This window comes from Camelus bactrianus, chromosome 5, assembly GCF_048773025.1.
Source record: "Camelus bactrianus isolate YW-2024 breed Bactrian camel chromosome 5, ASM4877302v1, whole genome shotgun sequence".
Taxonomy (NCBI): Eukaryota; Metazoa; Chordata; class Mammalia; order Artiodactyla; family Camelidae; genus Camelus; species Camelus bactrianus.
Genome location: NC_133543.1, coordinates 103,354,183 through 103,374,102, shown reverse-complemented (window position 1 = coordinate 103,374,102; position 19,920 = coordinate 103,354,183). Strand labels below are relative to the sequence as shown.

The 19,920-nt window shown below is 53.3% G+C and overlaps 1 protein-coding gene and 1 pseudogene across 1 annotated transcript in view; one reads left to right on the top strand and one right to left on the bottom strand.

The window, feature by feature from the left end:
• Positions 1-7,786, bottom strand: part of LOC123614872 (twist-related protein 2) — a 48,587-nt gene extending 40,801 nt beyond the window's left edge. Inside the window, exon 1 of the mRNA XM_074364628.1 lies at positions 7,073-7,786. Within this exon, the coding sequence (XP_074220729.1) occupies positions 7,108-7,590 (483 nt within the window). The 5' untranslated portion in view covers positions 7,591-7,786 and the 3' untranslated portion in view covers positions 7,073-7,107. The remainder of the gene's footprint in view (positions 1-7,072) is intronic.
• Positions 7,589-18,002, top strand: LOC123614888 (uncharacterized; annotated as a pseudogene).
• The last annotated feature ends 1,918 nt before the right edge of the window (positions 18,003-19,920 follow it).

Sequence of the window (19,920 nt, the reverse complement as noted above, 5' to 3'; positions counted from 1 at the left end):
AGATGTCCATTTGGGGCGCTTCCGTCCTGGTGTCAATGGAACATTTTTCTTAGAGAGCAGTAAGGAGAGGCAGCCAGAGATGGTGGGGGTGGTGTCTGGCCGCGCGTCTGCTGCTGGGCCGCACTGAGCTCCCAGAGCCCTGGGGCCACGCAGCTCAGGGAGCCGGGAGGATGCGTTCACCCCCTCTCCCCCCCCCCCCCGCTCGCGTCTCCGCTGTCACCGGGAGCCGCTGGCGGGCTTCGTGCCCAGCCTTTGCCCTTACTATAACACAGCACCACAGGTAGACTTCGGTTAGTGATAACGATAACGGATCTCAGCCAAAGAAAACCTGCAGAGCGCACTCTGGGCGCAGGCAGGGCCGGGGGCGGCTGTCGGAGAGGGAGCTGCTGCAGAAGAGATGCTCACCAGACAGGAAGACGCACAAAGGGCCCCAGCTCTCTCAGGTCCCCACCGCCGCACACGGACGTCCGGCACAGGGCGGGCTGCTGGCTTCGCGCGCCCTGACGACTCGGCGCGTTAGGAGCCAGTGTATCTGCCGCACGCAATCCAAAATGATCTCAGTTCAGGCAAACTCACCCTCAGTGAAGATGTTTATCAGTCGAACCCAATCAGACATGAGAAGTGTGTTGGTGCCGGATCAGAGGAGGGAAGTAAAGCCTTCCCTCCAGCCTTTCTGCGCCAACGTGCAGCCATCCGGGCATTTTCCAGAGACCGTGAGCACCTCGCTGCGGCGCCCGCGAGGCCGTCTCACCAGGACGGGCTTCCACGCGCGCCCAGCCTTCCAGGCGCGGGCCGCAGCACAGAGCTCGCTCAGCCCGCAGGCCGGCCTGCCCTGTCACCCCCGCCTTCCCCGGCCGAGTCCCGGAAGCAGAGGCCAGGCAGCAGGCACTTCCGCGCCGGCAGGTCCGCAAGTCAAGCAAGGCGAACGGCTTTTGCCTTCTGATCCCACTGCCGGCCCTGCAAACAAATCGACTTGAAGAAGGGAGATTAATGAAAGGAAACAGCAACTCAATATGCATCTCTAGGTCTCGTGCTGGGAAGAACACGATGCCTGCTTGCACCCAGACTTGCAGAACGTCAGGCAGACTCAGACGATGAACAATCGGCCTGTGCTTTCTTTCAGGGACTTTGTTTATTTTACAAGCTGTCCCTCAAGGAACCCCCACTTGCCTCTGAAGCAAAAAGCTCTCAAATCCCTAAGAAGAGGGACACATTTGTCGTGAATTTAACGGAAGGGCCACTGTGGCATTTTATTTGTGTAGCAACAGAAAAACAGCATAAACAACAAAAGTTGGGGCATTTGTTCCCCAGGGGGAGTTGCAGAAAGGGTCCCCCCGCCTCCCCACCCCAAACACGAGGCTAAACAGCTGCCCTCGGCTTCTCTCTGAGTTGCTCTGCCCGATGCCATGGAGAGGCTCTGGCTGTGACCCCACCTCAGACCTCAGCCATGGGGTTGGGGTTGGGCATTTTGTCACCATCAAAGGGTTAACAAAAAGTAGTTTCAGCCCAGATCTTTCCTGTCCATCCCACACCACATCTGTACATCCAGAAAAACAAACGCGAGCTCTCCATCGAGTGCAACAGCAGGGAAAACGAACCTAACGGCAGGCAGCACGACCCAATTTACCATTTTCTCCCCACAAAGATGCAAGTGACTACTTGCAAGGTCGAATATGAGCTAAAAAAGAAAGACATATTTTCCAGAATAACTGACTTTGAAAACTTAACGCTCTTTGGGCCCAACCCTGACCTTCATTCAATTGATGGGGAAGTTCTGGTCTGAAGAAAGGAGGGAAGCATGCAGCCACAGGGGCATCGCTCCCAGGATGTGAGACGCAAGATCACTCAGCTCTGCAGGAGATGACACAAAAAGCTGGTCATCCAGCGCTCTCCCTGGTCGAATGTCAGCGGAAACCGTCACGACGGGGAGAAAGCCATCAGCCTCCGCAGGCGCCACGCCTCGCGGCTGCGCCACGGTCCTTCTCGCCCGTAATCACAGGGTCACATCATTCTGAACAACAGAGTTTACATTAAATAATAGAGATATTTGAAGCACGTAAAACACTGTTTTGAATCAAAATGACTCTATTTCCAAATAGCCACAAAAAATTTCTCTTTATGTCAGAGTCAAGTTACGTGCTGGCTCCTTCTGATCTGTCTCCTTTTAGCGTGACAACTGCTAGTAATCACTGAAGAGCCTTGGTTGACATCGGCATGGAAACCACAGCGTTAATGTCACTGCCTCATTCCAAAACAAACATTAAATTAAGGCATATTTAATATAATTAAATTGCATTCAAAGACTCACTACTGAACCAAAACACAAAATACCTTCCTATTAAAAACAAACAGATATGAATTTAAAATAACCACGACCGAGTTTAGATTTGATATCTCTGTCTCTCTGTCTCTCTCTGTGTCTCTCTGTCTCCCCACCCTCCAACTGTGCATGACCCTAAATACTAAAACTTCAATCTCTACACTTGAATGAGTAATTTTGAAAAATCATTGGCCTTAGAACAGTGTGTGTGTGTGTGTGTGTGTGGGTGTGTGTGTGGGTGTGGGTGTGATGTAAATCAATATAGAGTTAGTATCTTAAAAGCAAATGATGTATTGGTTTTAGATAAATATTTCCTAAAATTCCTTTGAAAAATGTCTTCTCTATTAGAATAGGCATGAATGTATTGACTGATACTTCTCTCAGATTTCTGGGATTCTGCTCTCAGTTTTACAATTATAAGGAACCACCTCTAGTTAATTATATGTTGGAAATATGAGAAATTCCTAATATTCTGAAAAAATGCAATAATGCAAAGACAGCAGAAAAAAGTGGATTTTTGCTCAAAGCAACTTTTTAGTTTATTACTCTGACACAGGCATAATAATCCCTTATATAATTTGCTCATTTGAATACAGGATTTTTTTTTAATGCCTGTGGAATATCTTTTCTTCCAAACTTTTTATCTTGAGATGCTTGGAGATTCACATGACGTGGTAAGAAATAATACGAAGAGATCCCCTTGTGTTCTTCACTCGGGTTTCCCCCAACGGTAACATCTTGCAAAACTGTAATACAGCATCGCAACCAGGAAGCTGACATTGATACAATCTCCAGGCCTCGCTCAGATGTCGCCAGCTTCACATGCACCCGGGCGTGTGTGCGAGCGTGCTTCATTCCAAACAGCTTTATCACATGTGCAGGCTCAGGTGACCATGTGAAATATTTTCTTAAGTAGTTTCTGTTTTGAGTGTTTCATCTTGGCTTTACGTTCGAACACACCCATGTCCGTGTCTCTTAGATTCCATGTCTTCTGTACAGCGTTCTGTTTCTTGGCTACACTAACTTCTTCATCTCTTCTTTGAATTTTACTGCCTCATCTGTGAACTCTTCGCTAGCAGAGAGCTTTGTATTTGGTTTGCTTTCTGCAGCACACTTATCCTTTCCCAGGATAAGACACAAACATAAACAGACATTCCAGCATACATTCACAGGGTTTTTAAAGACACCAGTGAGAACAGATTAATATAAATACTAAGCTTAAAAACTGTCATAAAAGTTCAGCCTTTAAAATTGCCTTATTAAAATATTTGTTTTTTTTCAAAGCCCAGATTTAAACTAAAGTTATGAGTTACAGTGCACTGCTCAAAAAGAGTTTACTTTATGATCTTTTTGCCAGGCGAATGGATTCTGGCATCTGTGCCGTCTATCCAGAACACAGTGAGGCAAGGATGATGAAAACACAGTTCTTTCAGGCTCAAGACTTGTCTGAAAATAGTACAGCTTTCAGAAAACCTCCGAAAAGTACTATATTTCAAACGGCCTCAAACAGCCGTGCTCAAAGTCCCGAGACTCCAGCCCCCACTCTGGCCAGATGGGTAGCGGGACCTGCTTCCTGCAAGGTTGAAGGAAGGACGACAGATAGTTAAGGGAACGATCGCCACATGACGGAGTTCAGCTCTCACATCGGATCTTTTCAATGGGTGCTTTATGACAAAACAGTCTATTTCAGGTAGCTGGGCATTCATTCTACTTCCTCCCGTGACCAACCAAAAGGTCTCCTAGGATTCTGCACGTCCATTCTCCAGAGGGAATTAATTTTCTTTTGAGACCAGCTAGCATTCCAAATATAGCAGTTAACAAACACCTTCGAGAAGTAAATGTTCAGGAGGGAAGAAAAGGCTTACATATGTTGGGTGGTGAGAGGGGCACATTCTGCTCTCCAAAGTAACTAAAAGTTCTCAGGGAAAAAAAATTACTTTCTTGAGTACCGGAACCTATTGAAAATTTATGCCTATTACAGAAGTTAGAGAAGATTTTTTTCTTTTTAACCACAAAGCAGAGAAGAGGGGAAATATCCGATAAGTACGTTTCCTACACCATCCTAGCCAGGTGCCTCTGCTCTGCTCCCGGGCTCGGGCGTTTAATGCGAATACTGAAAACCCCTTTGGAGATTTCCCGATCAGACGAACCCAGCTGACCGTCCAAAGACACCTGATTTATTGTCTATTTCTGTTTTTAAATAGCAGGCCAAAGAAAGTCAGGATAAACACAGCACCGGCGGCGCTCCGGCACCTCCTGGGCTTCTCTTTATATCAAAGGATGATTTTGGTGTTGAATGTCGTTGCTTTTCATCTAGAGGCAGCTCTTCTATCTCCAAACAGACATCAAAATCCCTTACGATTTATGGAAAAGTTGAGAAACTCTTCACTAATATATATAACTAGCACCTCCTAAAAATGTTACAAATAAATATCAAATGCCATGGACCAACATTTTTGGGAAATCAACCCAATGACTATATTTATACCTCCAAAGGCTAATGGGTTAAAAAACAAAAAGAATACAAAGTTTGTCTAACGTGCCTGATACATAAAAACAAGGTGTCAGTGTATCAGTGTGCTAGCGCGGTCCCTTCTCTTCCTGTGCAGCGTGGATGTCCACCTACCTCAAGAACCTGGTTTATCGGAACTAGTCAGTTACATTCAAGTAGATAAAAATAAAAACAAATGGGCCCCACAGAGATCGTTCGCTCTTTAGCTGAATGTGTTTATCTCTTACATTTTAAGGATTTTCCCCCCAAGCAAACTGTTACCACTTTTCATTTCTTTATTACAAGTAATGCCTTTTATTTTTTATATAATCTTTCATTGTGGTCTGTATCTGATTCTCTAAGTTTTAGGAAGGTAATTATTTTTAAATGAATTTTAAATGCTCCTACTAAATTCTTGCATTAAAATAATACCTCTTGCTTTTGTTTTCCATAATTTTCTCGAGGGAAGTCTTAATGATAATTCTGTTGACATTTTCCTTAAACAAAGCTATATGTGTACATTTTAAAAAGATGACATTCCTCATCTGTTTGTTCGTATTTCAGATGTGCTGTAAACTATGGATAGTATAAAGGGTAAATGGAATTAACTAATGGATGCTCATAATTTAGGCAGCAAAAACCAGAATTAATGTATCATTCCACTGTAGCATTTTAGTACTCAGCCAATCCAAACTTTCTTTCCTAGGGAAATATGTGATTGAGACACTTTCCATCTGCTTTTGACAGAGATAGTAGAAGATTCCCATAAGTTATTCCCTGCTAAAAATTCTTTTTTGAAAACCTATAAAATGTGTATTCTTAAGGAACTATTTCACCAAAAGAATTTTTTATTTAGAAATTAAAAACTTAAAAAATAAAATAAAATCCACCTGTGCTAGATCAGTCTTTCGTAGCCACAGCAAAAACACTTGCAGATACTAGAGGACACATAAAAAAGAAATAGAGAGTAGGTGGCTGCCTGCTCTGGGTTAATCTAAATTCCTTCTGTGTGAAGTAGAGACTTACAAAAACACTGCAAGATGAGCAAGAAACTAAAACATACTAAGTAGAAACGATTTTTAACCTGGCCCTCTCCCCCACCCCCAAAATCTTGCACCCTTCATCTCATTGTCCGTGAGAGCCATTTTCAGGGAGATGAAGAGAGAATGCTCACAGGGCCTTCTGGAAAAGACAAGACGGCACCTCTGCAGTTAAAGGATTGTCTACGGGACTTCAAGGCGTCTGATGAAAGGGGGCCGGTGCAGGACGCCCGCGCGCTCTACTGAAGGAACCCAGAACCTCCGGTGCTCTCAGCAGCCGTACCCCTGTGCCTTCTCCCGCGCAGGGCCCCGCCGCACCTCCTCCCTTTCCCCGCAAACCTGTTTCCCAGCCTGGACCCCTCTCGCTTTCCAGCCGGCGGGACACCGGGTCGGGGAGCGGGCAGAGACCCCTCCTAGACTCTGGAGGTTCAAGGCTGGGGCCAGAGGCTCCCAGCTCCAAGATCCGCTCCACCTGCCTGCGGACAGCCGGGGTTCCCAGCCGTGGTGTGTGCCTCCGGCCTCGGAGCTCCGCTCTCCGCGCCTCAGCCTCGGCCTGGCGCCCCGGATCCCCGGCTCTCGGGCTGCCCTGGCCCCGTAGCCAGCCAGCCACCAGCGCAGGGCAGTGTTCTCCTGCCTTCCCCAGGCAAACCTAGGCGCCGCCGATCTGCACCTCTGCGCCCACCCGGCCAGCCACGGAGCCGACGGCCAGGTCCCCGAGGCGCAGGCCGGGATGCCCTGCACGAGCAGCCAAACAGAACTGGGTGTCCGCACGACGAACGCGCTCCGCCGCTCCCCGGGAAGAGGGCGAAGCCACAGCCCGGCACGGACTGGCTAGGGCAACTTCCCGGGCGGCCTCCCCTCGGAGGGACGCAAAGGGCAGCAGGTACCCAGATCTCTGCCCCTGGCCGCTCCAGGCAGTTCTGATGCCCACTCCCCTGACAGTTACCTACAAATCTCCCTACACAGAGCACCAAGGATGGAAAACGCGGCTGTCACCAGTCTGCCCGTTGCCGACGGACACCCTACATGGGAGCTTGCAAAACACCACAGGGGTGCCCCTGGGACCTGGGAACTCCCCAAATAGACCCGAATCTTTTGCCGGGAGGAAAAGCGCGCCCCATCCTCGCAGCCGCGGCCCGCGGGCGCCCACCAGGAGGGATGCGCGGGCCGGGCCGCCCGCCCCCCGCAGCGGAGGGCGCCCGTCGCGCGCGCAGCACCTACCCTGGCGCGCCGGTCCGGACGTGGGTGGCGCGGCGCTAGTGGGAGGCGGACATGGACCACGCGCCCTCCATGCGCCACACGGAGAAGGCGTAGCTGAGGCGCTCGTGGGCCACGTAGCTGCAGCTGGTCATCTTATTGTCCATCTCGTCGCTCTGCAGGACCTGGTAGAGGAAGTCTATGTACCTGGCCGCCAGCTTGAGCGTCTGGATCTTGCTGAGCTTGTCTGAGGGCAGCGTGGGGATGATCTTGCGCAGCGCGGCGAAGGCCTCGTTGAGCGACTGGGTGCGCTGGCGCTCGCGCACGTTGGCCAGGATGCGCTGGCTCTGCAGCTCCTCGAAGGACTGCGCGCTCGGGCTGCCCTTCTTGCCGCGCTTGCCCGGGGTCGGGCTGCCATCTTCGCTCGACTTCTTGCTGTAGCGCCGCTTCCGGCCGAAGCGCTTGGGCTGCCGCTCGAGCTCCTCCTCGCTGGTGCCCAGGCTGTCCACGGGGGACACGGGAGAGCTGGAGCCCTCCTCCATGGCGCCTGGCCGGCGCGCGTGGGGCTGGGGGCGCCGGGCGCCGAGCGCGCGCCGCCGGCCAAGCCCGCGGTTGCCGAGCACACGCTCTCCGAGTTGCTCGAAAGGCTCTGATTTCAAGGCCGGCTTGTGCAAAACCGAGGTCTCCGGGAGAGGAAGTTATTCTAACTTTTTTGGAAACTCTAGCCGGGCTGGGTTGCTAAATAGTTGTCAGGAGCGAGGGCGGCGCTCTGATTGGCCACCGCGACCGGGGGCAGGACAAGTTCTGGGGCCTTCGCCGGCCGCCCCCGCCCCCCGGCGCGGCACTTTCAGTTTTGCCTCCCCCTTCAGCCCCGGCCCCGGCGGGCACCCGGGAGGCCGGGCCCTCGCGCGCCGCCCGCGCCCCAACCATGGGCTCTGACCGCTCTCCGGCCGCCCGCGCCCTGCGCTCAGCCGACCTGGCTTTGTCTGCTCCGTAACTGGAACTCGGGCCCCGCTGGGCTGTGGGGTCTCTCCCGCGGTGCGAGGGGCACGGGAGGCGAGTCTTACCCTAGATGCGCTCCCAGGAGGTGAGGACGCGACGGGGAGCCCCGGGGCCACCTGGGCCCGAGTGCGCCTGGCCTGCTCCCGAGCGCACAGCGAGTCCGCACCGTGGCCCGCCAAGTTCAGCCAGAGGTGGGGGACGTGCGCGGGCATTAGTCCCGGCGTCCAGACCGCGGGCGTGCGGACACTCGGATGCTCTTGGAGACGCCGCTTCTCCCGCACGGGCCGCAGGGATCCATGGAGAGGCGGCCCGCTCTGTCCAGCCGTTTTATCGGGGAGCTCCTCACCCCCAACTTGCTGGGGAGCCCCCGCCCTGAAGCCCTTTGCATACAGGCCTTCTAAGCGCTTTAAAACCGCAGCGCCACAGCGAGTATCCGCGGGAGCGCCTGGTGCCCGCCGCACCCACCTGCACCGCCCGGCCAGGGGTGCGGGAGGGGGGCGGGGGCGTCCGCTAGGCCGCGGTGCCGGGGCCCAGTCTCGGCGCTCCCCCTTTGCTTCTCGAATCGGCCGTGGACAGAGGGCGGTCTGGGGAGCCGCTCGGCCTCCCCTGCGCTGGGCGCCCGCAGGCAGCCCCGGGAAGGCAGGCGCGGGGCCGGGCCTCGGCGGGCGACGCCGGGGGACGCCGGCCTCGCGCCATCTGGACGCCGAGCGCGGGCGCGTTTGAAGTGGTTCGGGGGCTCTTTGTTCGCCAGGCCGCTCTGGCTCGGGGCCTGGAGGTGGTTTACGGCCTGGATGCCTTTGAACCTATTCCCAGGTGACCTGCGCTCAATTAGGCCCGGGCCTAGCGGGCTGTCAGGCAGGCCGCGGGACGGAGGGCGGGCGGGGCCCTTTTACTGCCGTTGAACTCGGGGCCGGGGAGCTCGGCCGCAGCCGCTCCTGGGGCCGGCCGGGCTGCGACCACCGCGTCGGGACACCCGAGGGCGGGCAGCGTGAGTGGGCCCGGCCGCTCCGGGGACGTTTCTCCCGCCGCAGTCGGCGAGGCGAGCGAAGACAGAGCTGGGGGAGAGGCCCTCACCCAAATGCAGCCACGAAACAGTGCTGTTCGCAGTTCCTTCCCGGCCCGCGGGCTGCACAATCCGAAAGCGGCGGGGTCCTGGGAGTCGCCGCGCCCAGCCTGCCCCGCCTGACCGCCCCTTCTCCCGCTCCGGAACGGCCCTCGGATAATCCAGCACAGCAGAAGAGCTTTCCGTATCTCTTTAAAAATAAAACTTAAGGAACAAAACAGAGGGAGTGAGAGGAGCCCGGGGAGCGCCCTGTCCTGGCGGGGACGCAGCCTCCCCGAGGCTTCCCGCACCCACGGGCCTGCGCCTTCTGGGGCTAGCATTTCAACGTCTGCTCCTCTTGGAGCAGAACAGCAGCGACTGGAGGCTCTTTACCAGCTCTCTGTCTCTGGTCTTGGAGAAACCGAGGGCCCAGACCCGGTTTCCCGCCTGGCTTAAAGAGCCCAGAGACGTCCCACCCCTGAGCCCCAGAGTGTTTAAAGAGAAGGGCCTGCCCTGCAGCCTGCTCCACCTGGCTCTGTCTCTCCTGCTGCCGGGGCAGGAGTACAGGTTCTGGCAGGCGGATCTGAGAGCCAGTCAACTGCCTAAGTCACAGCAGTAGGCAGGGTTGGGCTTACAAAGGGCCGATGCCTGATGTCCAAGGGACATGGCACATACAGGTAAGATTCTACTTTAGGAAAATCCCTTTGAAAAATTTCCCCTTGAAAAATTGCTCGGGAGGGCATATGACAAGCCCTCATTATAGCATCTATACCCTTGGTCTCTAATGTTGCCACCACAATGCCGACGTCGCTGTTCCTCCAGTGTACGTGGTGGGATGATGAACAGGTGCCCACTCTCCCTCCCATTCCTTCTTCTACTCTTCTTTCCTGAGTTGCAGGGGATGAAAAACCAAAAATGACCTTTTTCAGACTTTGGCAGCCCTGTCTGCAAGATGCACTCTTGTGGGATGTGGGAGAGGAAGAGGGCCACGGCCCTGCCCCACCCTTGCTCAGCCCAGTGGTGGAGATGGCCAGTGCTCCTGGCCGTGTGGCGTCTGGGTGCTGGACATCTGGAGGTGGGGGTGAGCCCCCGTTTCCTGGAGTGGAACGCAGCTGGAGTGGTGTGGCCTGGGAGTGGCAGCCATGCGGGAAGCAGGGCCGCTTTGATTCCAGGCTGGTTCTGGAGTCGCTGTTCCCCTGGGGCAGTGAGGCATTGACTCCGTTTCTGCTGCACAGTTTGCAAGGCAGTCCCCACAGCTCTGCCTAGAGTCTGTCAGCTCCACTGCAATTCTGTCACACCCTCTAATAAGTTGTTCCTGAGTAAGCCCGCCGGCGTGGGTCCTACCCTCCATAACAGGGACCCGGGACGCCGGCACTCCGGGCACTCTGAGGAGGGTGCTCAGCCGAGCTGGACGGGTCCTGCTCCTGGTCCACCCTTCAGGCCATGCGCTTCTCTCTTGACCTCACTCACACTCACTTGTTTTTGTTGTTGTTCTTGTCTTTGGTGTGGTTTTTTCATTTCAGTTACATCCACCTGGTTAGCTTTTTTTCTTTCTTTCTTTTTTTAATAAAGTTACTGGGATGGAACCCAGGGCTGCGTGCATGCTAAGCACGTGCTCTACCACTGAGCTGCACCCTCCCTGCGACACAGAATCACTTGTAATGTGGGAGTGCCATGGGCCTTGGCTACACATTGCTAAGTGCCTTTAGAGTCAAAGTTGTTCTTGCAACAATCTCATAGTGTGATGTTTTTCACATGGAGTGTATACCAGATTTCAAGTTAAAATAAGACTAGAGGGAGAGAATATAGATCAGTGGTAGAGCGCGTGCTTAGCATGCACGCAGCCCTGGGTTCCATCCCCAGTGCCTCCAGTAAAAGAAAGAAGGAAAAACCTCATCACCAATAAGTAAACAAATAAACTGAATTATCTACCCCCCCCAAAAAACCAACAAACGTTTTTTAAAAATATAAATACATACATACATACATACATACATACATACATACAAACAACACTAGAAAGACCAACACTGGCTTAAAAAGAATGAGAGAGACAAAGCAGGGTGTGGGGTCTGAGACAGAAGCCAGGCTCCTCTGCGTAAACCTTGTTTGGCAGATTTGACTTTGAAATCATATAAATGTTTTACATAGTTACTTAAAATTTAAACCCAAATGAGAAAAAATAGGAATCTCTAAAAAGTCAAAAGCAAAATCAGACAAATGTACCTAATTTTGTGTCATCTTGGTGGCTTAACCATGCAGACAGATAGTTTAAGAGCGCATTAAGCACTGTGGTTTGACTCCATCCAGCCCTGGAGGGACAGACTGGCGAGGCGAGAGGGAGCTGCACAAAGGCTTGCGCTGGTTTTGGTATTTGTATTTCTAGGAATATTGCTGTTGTCATTCTGAAACCGTGAGCTAAAGCAAATAAGTTATTATGTCTACCTCTTTGGAAATCAAGATTTTCAGCCGAAAAGAAAAGAGATACAAATTGAAAATGAAAGAAGTTAGGCGAGACCAAGTCATTCTAAGCATGTTGTAAACGTCACTATGAGCTCATGATGTGTTTGCTCTTAAACAAGGTCTCACCTGAGTCTGGGCCACTGAAAAGACGCAGAAACACTGTGACCCAGCGGCAGTGAGCCCCGCCGGGGTCCAGCTTGTGGTCTCTCCTTGGAGAAATGGCTGGCTTAAGGTCTGTGGCAAAACTTGTATAAGATGAACCCAGTGCATCTTACTACGCCAGAAAGAAAGGAAGTGTTCAGTGACTCGTGGTCCTGCTGGAAACGTGTCACCACACAGGAGCTTTCTAACCACGGTGGACTGGGAAAAGCCGCCGTCCAGTGCTGTTCTAGGAGGCGCTCGATTTAATTTAGCCTCACTTTCATTCGTGAATCAGGAAGGCTTGTTTTCTCTCCTCACACCCCCTTTCAAATTGTTCCTGTAAGTTCTCCCGTCTTGGCTGTTTTTATTCTTAAAACCTGTCACTTACATCCTCTGCCCCCTCCTCCCCCGACCCCCAGCCCCCACTCTTCAAACTTCGTGCTTTCACGTGGAGCCCAGCAGATCCTGGCGCCCCTGACGAGGGGAGAGAGCGCAGGGCTGGTGGTCGCACTAACAGAAGCGCTCGCCTCGCTGTGCGCTGCGGGGAGAGATGAATGGAAGACGGAGGGTTAGCCCAGGGCCTATTAACTATCACTGACTGTGGGCTTAACACCACGCTGAGCAGTGGGGCAGGAGCCCTGGAACAGGCCCTTCGCCATCAGCCCCTCGAGGGGTATCCTAGGGTCATGAACCCAGGCTGGGGGGCACTGAGGAGGGAGGGGCCCGCAGGTCCGGAGTGCTGGGAAAGACATCAGCAAAGGGTGAGCGAGGCTACCAGAGAGATGACAGCATGCTGAGACTCACAGGGTGAGAGGCATTGGTGTCCCCACCATGGGTGGGTCCCTGTGGCTGGGAGATCAGGGGCTCAGGGGCCAGCACTCTCTTGGTTGCAGGCGATACAGATGCAGCCTGTACCTGCTTAACAGAAAAGAAATTTGTTGGCTCACAACTTGGAAGCTCAGACTCCAGTTGGCTTCAGGCTTAGCTGGATCCAGGAGTTTCAGTGATGATACTTGTATCTCTGTTCTCCCTCTCCAGCCTTCAGCTCTGCTTCCCTCTGTGTGTGCACGGGGCTCTCTCTTCTGTGCCTGGGGACGGCAGGCATGACACTCCAGGGTCATATTCTCCTGGGATGGCAACACTAATTAAACAATCTTCTCCTCTTGCTCCAGCAGAGGAGTTGAGCACAGGACCCTGATTGGCTGGACTTCCACCATGGGACTGGGGGGCTGATGGCCCTGAGAGTGGGGGGTTCCCACCGGAAGACACGCCAGGCACATGAACAAGGTGCGTGCACTGCTGTATCAGTGGTACCAGGGAGGAGGCTTGGGGCCACAGTCTTAAGAGTCTCATCGGACCTGCTGCCAAATTTGGATTTCCTTCTGAAGGCAATGGGAACCACAGCAGAGTTCTAAGGAAAGATGTGATGACTGACTTTTATTTTGAGAGAAGTTGGAAGGTGACCGCCAACTAGGAAGCTTTGCAAAAGCCTAACCAGCTGACGTAGAAACCATGGAACAAAGGAACTAAGAAGGAACCAATGAACCAAGGAACCAATGGACCAGGGAACCAGGGAACCAAGGAAACAGGGAACCAAGGAACCAAGGAAATAGGGAACCAGGGAACCAAGGAAACAGGGAACCAGGGAACCAAGGAAACAGGGAACCAGGGAACCAAGGAAACAGGGAACCAGGGAACCAAGGAAACAGGGAACCAGAGAACCAAGGAACCAGAGAACCAAGGAAACAGGGAACCAGAGAACCAAGGAAACAAGAAACCAGGGAACCAGAGAACCAAGGAAACAGAGAACCAGGGAACCAAGGAAACAGGGAACCAGGGAACCAAGGAAACAGGGAACCAAGGAAACAGGGAACCAAGGAACCAGGGAACCAAGGAAACAGGGAACCAGGGAGCCAAGGAAACAGGGAACCAGGGAGCCAAGGAAACAGGGAACCAGGGAGCCAAGGAACCAGAGAACCAAGGAAACAGGGAACCAAGGAAACAGGGAACCAGGGAACCAAGGAAACAGGGAACCAGGGAGCCAAGGAAACAGGGAACCAGAGAACCAAGGAAACAGGGAACCAGGGAACCAAGGAAATAGGGAACCAGGGAACCAAGGAAACGGGGAACCAGAGAACCAAGGAAACGGGGAACCAGGGAACCAAGGAAACAGGGAACCAGGGAACCAAGGAAACAGGGAACCAGGGAACCAAGGAAACAGGGAACCAGGGAACCAAGGAAACAGGGAACCAGGGAACCAAGGAAACAGGGAACCAGGGAACCAAGGAACCAGGGAACCAGGGAACCAAGGAAACAGGGAACCAAGGAACCAAGGAAATAGGGAACCAGGGAACCAAGGAAACAGGGAACCAGGGAACCAAGGAACCAGGGAACCAGGGAACCAAGGAAACAGGGAACCAAGGAAACAGGGAACCAGAGAACCAAGGAAACAGGGAACCAGGGAACCAAGGAAATAGGGAACCAGGGAACCAAGGAAACGGGGAACCAGAGAACCAAGGAACCAAGGAAACAGGGAACCAAGGAAACAGGGAACCAGGGAACCAAGGAACCAGGGAACTAGGGGACCAGGGGACTGAGGGAGGGCAAGGCACTTGGCGATGGTGGTGGATGAAGAGGGAGTTAAGGGGGAGGAGGCACGGGATTTGACTTCCCTTGGGATGACTGTGCAGCCCCTCGAGCTAGGCTTGGCGTTAACTAGGGAGGCTGCGTTTACCCATTTCCCGTCTTGCTGTATAAGTTATGTTTCACCATTTTAGATATACAACTTGGGAACAGGAAGACATGCAGTTTAAATGCTGCTTTATCTCATAAGTAAAAAGGGAAACACCCAGCCACATCCACCTCCAGCCTATGCAGCCGAGCTGAACAGGATGAGAAGGAGTCAGGATTCTGTGTTCTGTCACTGACGAGGCGTGCCCTTAGGGCTAGTCCCTCCCTCTCAGCAGAACTCGGGTTCCCCTCTGTGATATAATGGGCTGGGGTGAAAGAACCCTAAGGTTCCTTTAACATGAGGATGTCTGGGTTCTGTTTTCAGAAACTGAAATCCAGGCTTGGGGACTGAAGCTTCACATCACACTTGGATGCACCGCAGCGTCTTAGAAAGGCGGGCAGCGGGGGTGGTGCCAGGGCGTGCGGACTGCGACTCTCTGTAGGCTGCCTAAGTAATGTGCGGGGAGCCTTGGTGACCACGCATGCCCTGACCCCTCATAAAGTCCCTGCCCCGTTGTGGCCCGGTTGTAAACTTCCCTGAAAAGGTCATGTGAATTTATCGTCCCCAGTGCTTTATAATTAGAAATTATGGTCTCTCTTCTGCACGACACTTTTGAGCTTTAGCAGATCTTAAATTAAAAGCTGTATACATGCTTTAAAATGTTCTTCTGAAAACTTGAAATGCATTCGTTGAAAAATTGACTTAAAAAGTCCTCAACACTTATCTAAATAAACATACAGATTTGACCTAAAAGGTGTTAAAGAATGAATTTGGAATTAAACGTGTGTGTTACAACTCTGATTATATCTTAAATATAAAAACTCATCAAAGAGGCCTTCTGGGGAAACACTTGGGGTGTGTGGCGAGCGTCTCTTTTACAGAGGTCAGCAGAGCAGCGGGCGGTGGGCTGCAGCGCTCTCCCGAGTGCCCAGGGGAGACAGGGATTGGGTGTCCCTGTTTAAAGAAGAAAATGTGTGTGTGTGTGTTTACGTAGGGTTAAGGGGTGACATGGAACTTCTCCAGGCTACGCATTTTTTAAAAGGTTTTTAGTTATTTAACTTGACTCCGTTTTCCTCCATTTTATTTCTTTGTCCCCGACCAGGAAGGATGGGTGAGAGGCCTCCCGGTCTCCGCTCTTCCTGGATGATGGTGACGGGGCGGGCGCCGGGTCCCCGACGGGGTGTGAGGCCTACCCGCGCCAGCCTCTCCTCTAAGTCTGCCTTCCCTCCTCTGGCCCAGCTGACTTTTCCTTCCGCCTCTTCAGAAAGACCCTCACGCCCAGCTCCGAGGGGATGCTGTCTGAACTCTGAATATGAAGGGAAATCAGCTTTACTTTGTTTTTTTGACTGAGACTTCTCCCCCCAAGGAAGAGTTGCTGAACGCTAGCATCAGAGGACAGGCATGTCCCCTTCACGTCCCCGGGCCACTGGGGAATGCTCTCTGTGTACTGTGTGCTACCTCGTTAGGGCTGTTGGTCGGGGGTGACTCCCAGGCCCAGGATCCGCCCTGAAATCCGTGGCCAGCGAGCTCGTGACGGAACAGCTTGGATCACAGTCACTGATATTTTTTCTGTCCAGAAGTTTGCAGTTTGAAAGGAAGAAAGTGTTTACACTCATTTTCCATTTTTAGAGTATTTGCATAAAAACCTGGAATATAAATGGTGCTTTTTAAATCCCACAAGTGCCATTTTGGTATCTGATCAATAACAGTGCAAATGGTGGGGACCTCCAACAACTGGGTGCATTCTCTATGCTCCAATTAGAGGAAAATGGTCACCTCGAGGAAGAGGAGGCTGAAGGACGGATAATAGGAGTGAAAAAACCCAAGAAACAGAAAAGCAGTCCACCAGTGCCGGCCGCGGGGGCAGCTGGAGCCTGGCTCCCTCCCCACCGCGCCTTCCTCTGACCCCCTCGTTGTGAGTGTTGAGGCACCGAGCTCCCCAGCCCGCAAGCAAGCTTGGTCCGTGCACTAGGGCCGGAAAGGGGCTCTCTCCAAGCGTGCAGTGGGGAGTGGGCCCGCTCTCCTTATTTGAAGGTGTAATACACCTACAATACATTGTAAGTTTAAACTGTGGTGCCTTTTGACAAGTGTGGAACCACCTCCTCAATCAAAACATTTCCATCTCTCCAGAAAGTTCCTTGTGCCCTTGGCAGCCCGTCACCTCCCCCTACCCAGCCCCTAGCACCCACGGCTCTAATTTATGTTCTTGTTTCGCTTTTCCCAGAAAGCCATAAAAACGAAGCTGTACAGGATAGAGCCCTTTGTGTCTGACTTTTTACACTTAGAATAAGGCTTTTTAGATCCGTCCACCGTCGGCGTGTGCATCTGTAGTTTGTTCCCTTTTACGGCTGGGTGCTCCGTTGTAAGGGGACACGACAATTCGTTTATCCATCCGCCAGCTGAGGAGCTGGCGTTGTTTCCAGGTTTGGCTGAGTATCAGTGTAACTGCAGTCAAGTCACTGTTCGCACATTTTCCTCCCTCTCGGCTCAGCACCGAGGAGTGGGATGGGCGTTACTGAGTCGTGTGCAAGCTTGGGCTTTACTTAAGAAGAAACTGCTAAACGGGTTTCCAAAATGGCTGGACCATTTTGCATTCACACCAACAACGTGTAAGTTCAGCTGCCGATGGCTATGTAGAAAGCAAAACAAAACAAACAAAAACAGAAAACAACACGTGTTGGCAAGGACCTGGAGAAACCGGAAGGGACGATGGCCCAGCTGCCCTGAACAACAGCTCGGCAGCTCCTCAGGAGTTAAATGTAGTCTGGTCACGTGACAGCAGCTCCACCCTTGGGTGCGTACACCCCGAAGAGCTGAAAACAGGTGTTCAAACAACACTTGTGCACAAATGTCCATGACAGCATTGCTCACAGTGACCGAACTATGGAGCAACACAAATGTCCATCGATGGATGATGGATAAACAAAATATGGTGTAGCCACACGTGGAATATTAATCAGACTTAAAAGAATGAAGTACTTGTATGACATCTCTTGTATGTGGAATCTAAATAATACAACAAACTAGTGAATATAACAAAAAAGAAGCAAACTCACAGTTACAGAGAACAGACCAGTGGTGCCAGGGGAGGGCGGGGGCGTCTGGGCCGGGGAACAGGAGGCACAGCCACTGGGGTAAGACAGGCTCAGGGATGTGCTGCCCAACACAGGGGCTGTGGCCAATATTTTGTAATAACTGTAAATGAAGAGTCATCTTCCAAAATTGTGTAAAAGTGGATTTTTTTTAGAAAAGAATGATATGCTGATTATATTCTACTACGACTGGATGGAGCTTAACAACGTTACGCAAAATGAAAGAAGCCAGGAGAAAAGTCATGTGTTGTTTGGTTCCACGCACGTGGAATATCCAGAATAAGCAGATCCACAGAGACGGAGAGCGGATCAGCGGTCGCCAGGGGTCAGGAGGGAGAGGTGAGTTACTCACGCTTTCTGTTTTCTGTACTTTGTGGCGCTTTGACATCTTAGGGCCTTGCGAACCCAGACAGGGACCGCCCCTCCCAGAGGCAGCCAGATCCCGGAGAGGGCAAACCAGCTTGCCTGAGGACATCCCTCTGCCACCCCGCCCGCCCGGCCAGTCCTGGGCCCACACACCAACCGACCCGCCCTGTCGGCCTGGAGCGCAGTCTCCGCCCTGAGCCGCCTGGGACTAGGTACTGACAGCCGGCCCCCCACCCCCACCCCCACCCCCGCGGCCCAGGCCTCTGACCCTGAGTCTAAGGCGGAGCTCCCTCCCCGTTCCTGACCCTCTCCCCGGGGTGGTCTGGATCGCACACCCTGGCAGTAGGGTCCAGAGAAATGTCTCCACTCTCTTCTCCAGCCTCAGTCTGAAGGACGCATCCAGGTCTCAGAGCGGGGCTTTCTCAGCCGTCCTGCCTTTCCCTGGCGACGGCCAGCTCCGGCTTTGCTGGTGTGTGGGAGGCTCTTGGGGGGGAGAGAGCTTCCTGGCCCTCTTCTAGCAGGAAGAAGCGGACTTCTGCTTGAGACCCAGCACCCTGCTCGAGCCGGGTCCAGCCCCGCCTTCAAGGAGGACACTTGCTCCGTCCTCTCCGCAGACACAGAGCACCTTGTCCTGGGCCCCGAGGGCTGGCTGTCCCCAGAGCAGGCTCTTGCGCCACAGTAGAGGAGGGTGGGTGAAGGCAGGGCTTCGTGCCCGTGCGCCACCTCCCCCGCCCCCCATCTTTCCTGAAGGCACTCGGTAGAGGCCCACAGGAGGAGGCGGGGGGTGAGTGTGGGCTCCCCTGTGTCCGGAATTACCACGGATTTGCAGCTGTCACATCAGCCCATTGCACTCATCTACTAGAGCTGCCGGCACAAATTACCGCAGACTCGGTAAAACAACAGCAACGTGTTCTCTCGCAGTCCCGGAAGGCAGGAGTCCTCCTTGGTGGGGCCCCGGGGGGATCCTGTTTCTCTGCCTCTTCTGGCTTCAGCAACTGCCAGCACCCTTGGCGTGGGGCTGCCTCGCTCCAGTCTCCCCGTCGGCCTTCACATCACCTGGCCTTGTGTCTGTCTGCTCTGTGTGTCTCTTATAAGGAAACTCGTCGTTGGATTTAAGACTCACTTGAATGATCGGGGATGGTTCCATCTCAAGATCCTTAACTTAATTACATCTGCAAAAAGCCCTTTTCCAGGGAAGGCGACAGGTTCTCAGGACTGGGACATGGACATAGCTCTTGGGCCACCGTTCAACCCAGGACATCGTGTGCGGCTTTTGAGAAATCATTAACGTTCAGCTGTTTCTTCCCTTCCTGCTTGTATGGTAACCGCCTCTTACGGCCCACCAAACATGACGTCGCCCACCGGTCCCCCGCACGGGGGCTCGCCACACGTGGGGTTTCGCTTCCCTGTCGCCTGGTGACCCCATTCTCTTGGGACTAAAGGGGAACTCTGGGCTTGTAGATCATCGGGCTCCTTCTCGCGGACAGAGCGCGAGCGACGTCCGCTGCCTGAGGAGAAGCGCAACTCCCCTCAGAGCCTTGCCCGGCGTGTCGTGTCGCCACCGTCCCCCCGCTGGCCACACTGCAGGCATGTAAAGATGTGCAGCGTGCTGGCCCCGTGGCCCACAGCTGCTTGTGGTCAGCAGAACGTCTCGCTTGTCCTTCCGGTCACTCCTCGTGACCAGAGCTTCTATCCAGCTTGCATCTAATGAGTCTCTTTGTCAGAATAATTTGGGTGGTCTTCCAAGCCCAAGGGGGATGCATTTGTGAAGTCTCAAAGGGAGGACTCCTGGAGTTTCCCGGTGACAAGTCTCTCCCGTGTAAAATCAAACATCATACAGGGCGTCCCAGTCACGCACCACCCGCCCCGTCCAGGACCCCGCGGACAGAGTCGTCTCCGCCTGTGCGGCGGGTGAGGCCGGCACGTGCAGAGAGGCCCCAGGGGTGTCCCTGCCCCTCCCTTCCCCCCACAGCTCTAAGGGGGGCAGCACTGCACAGCGGCGTGCACCCCACGTCCTGCCGCGGCTGTGGGAGGG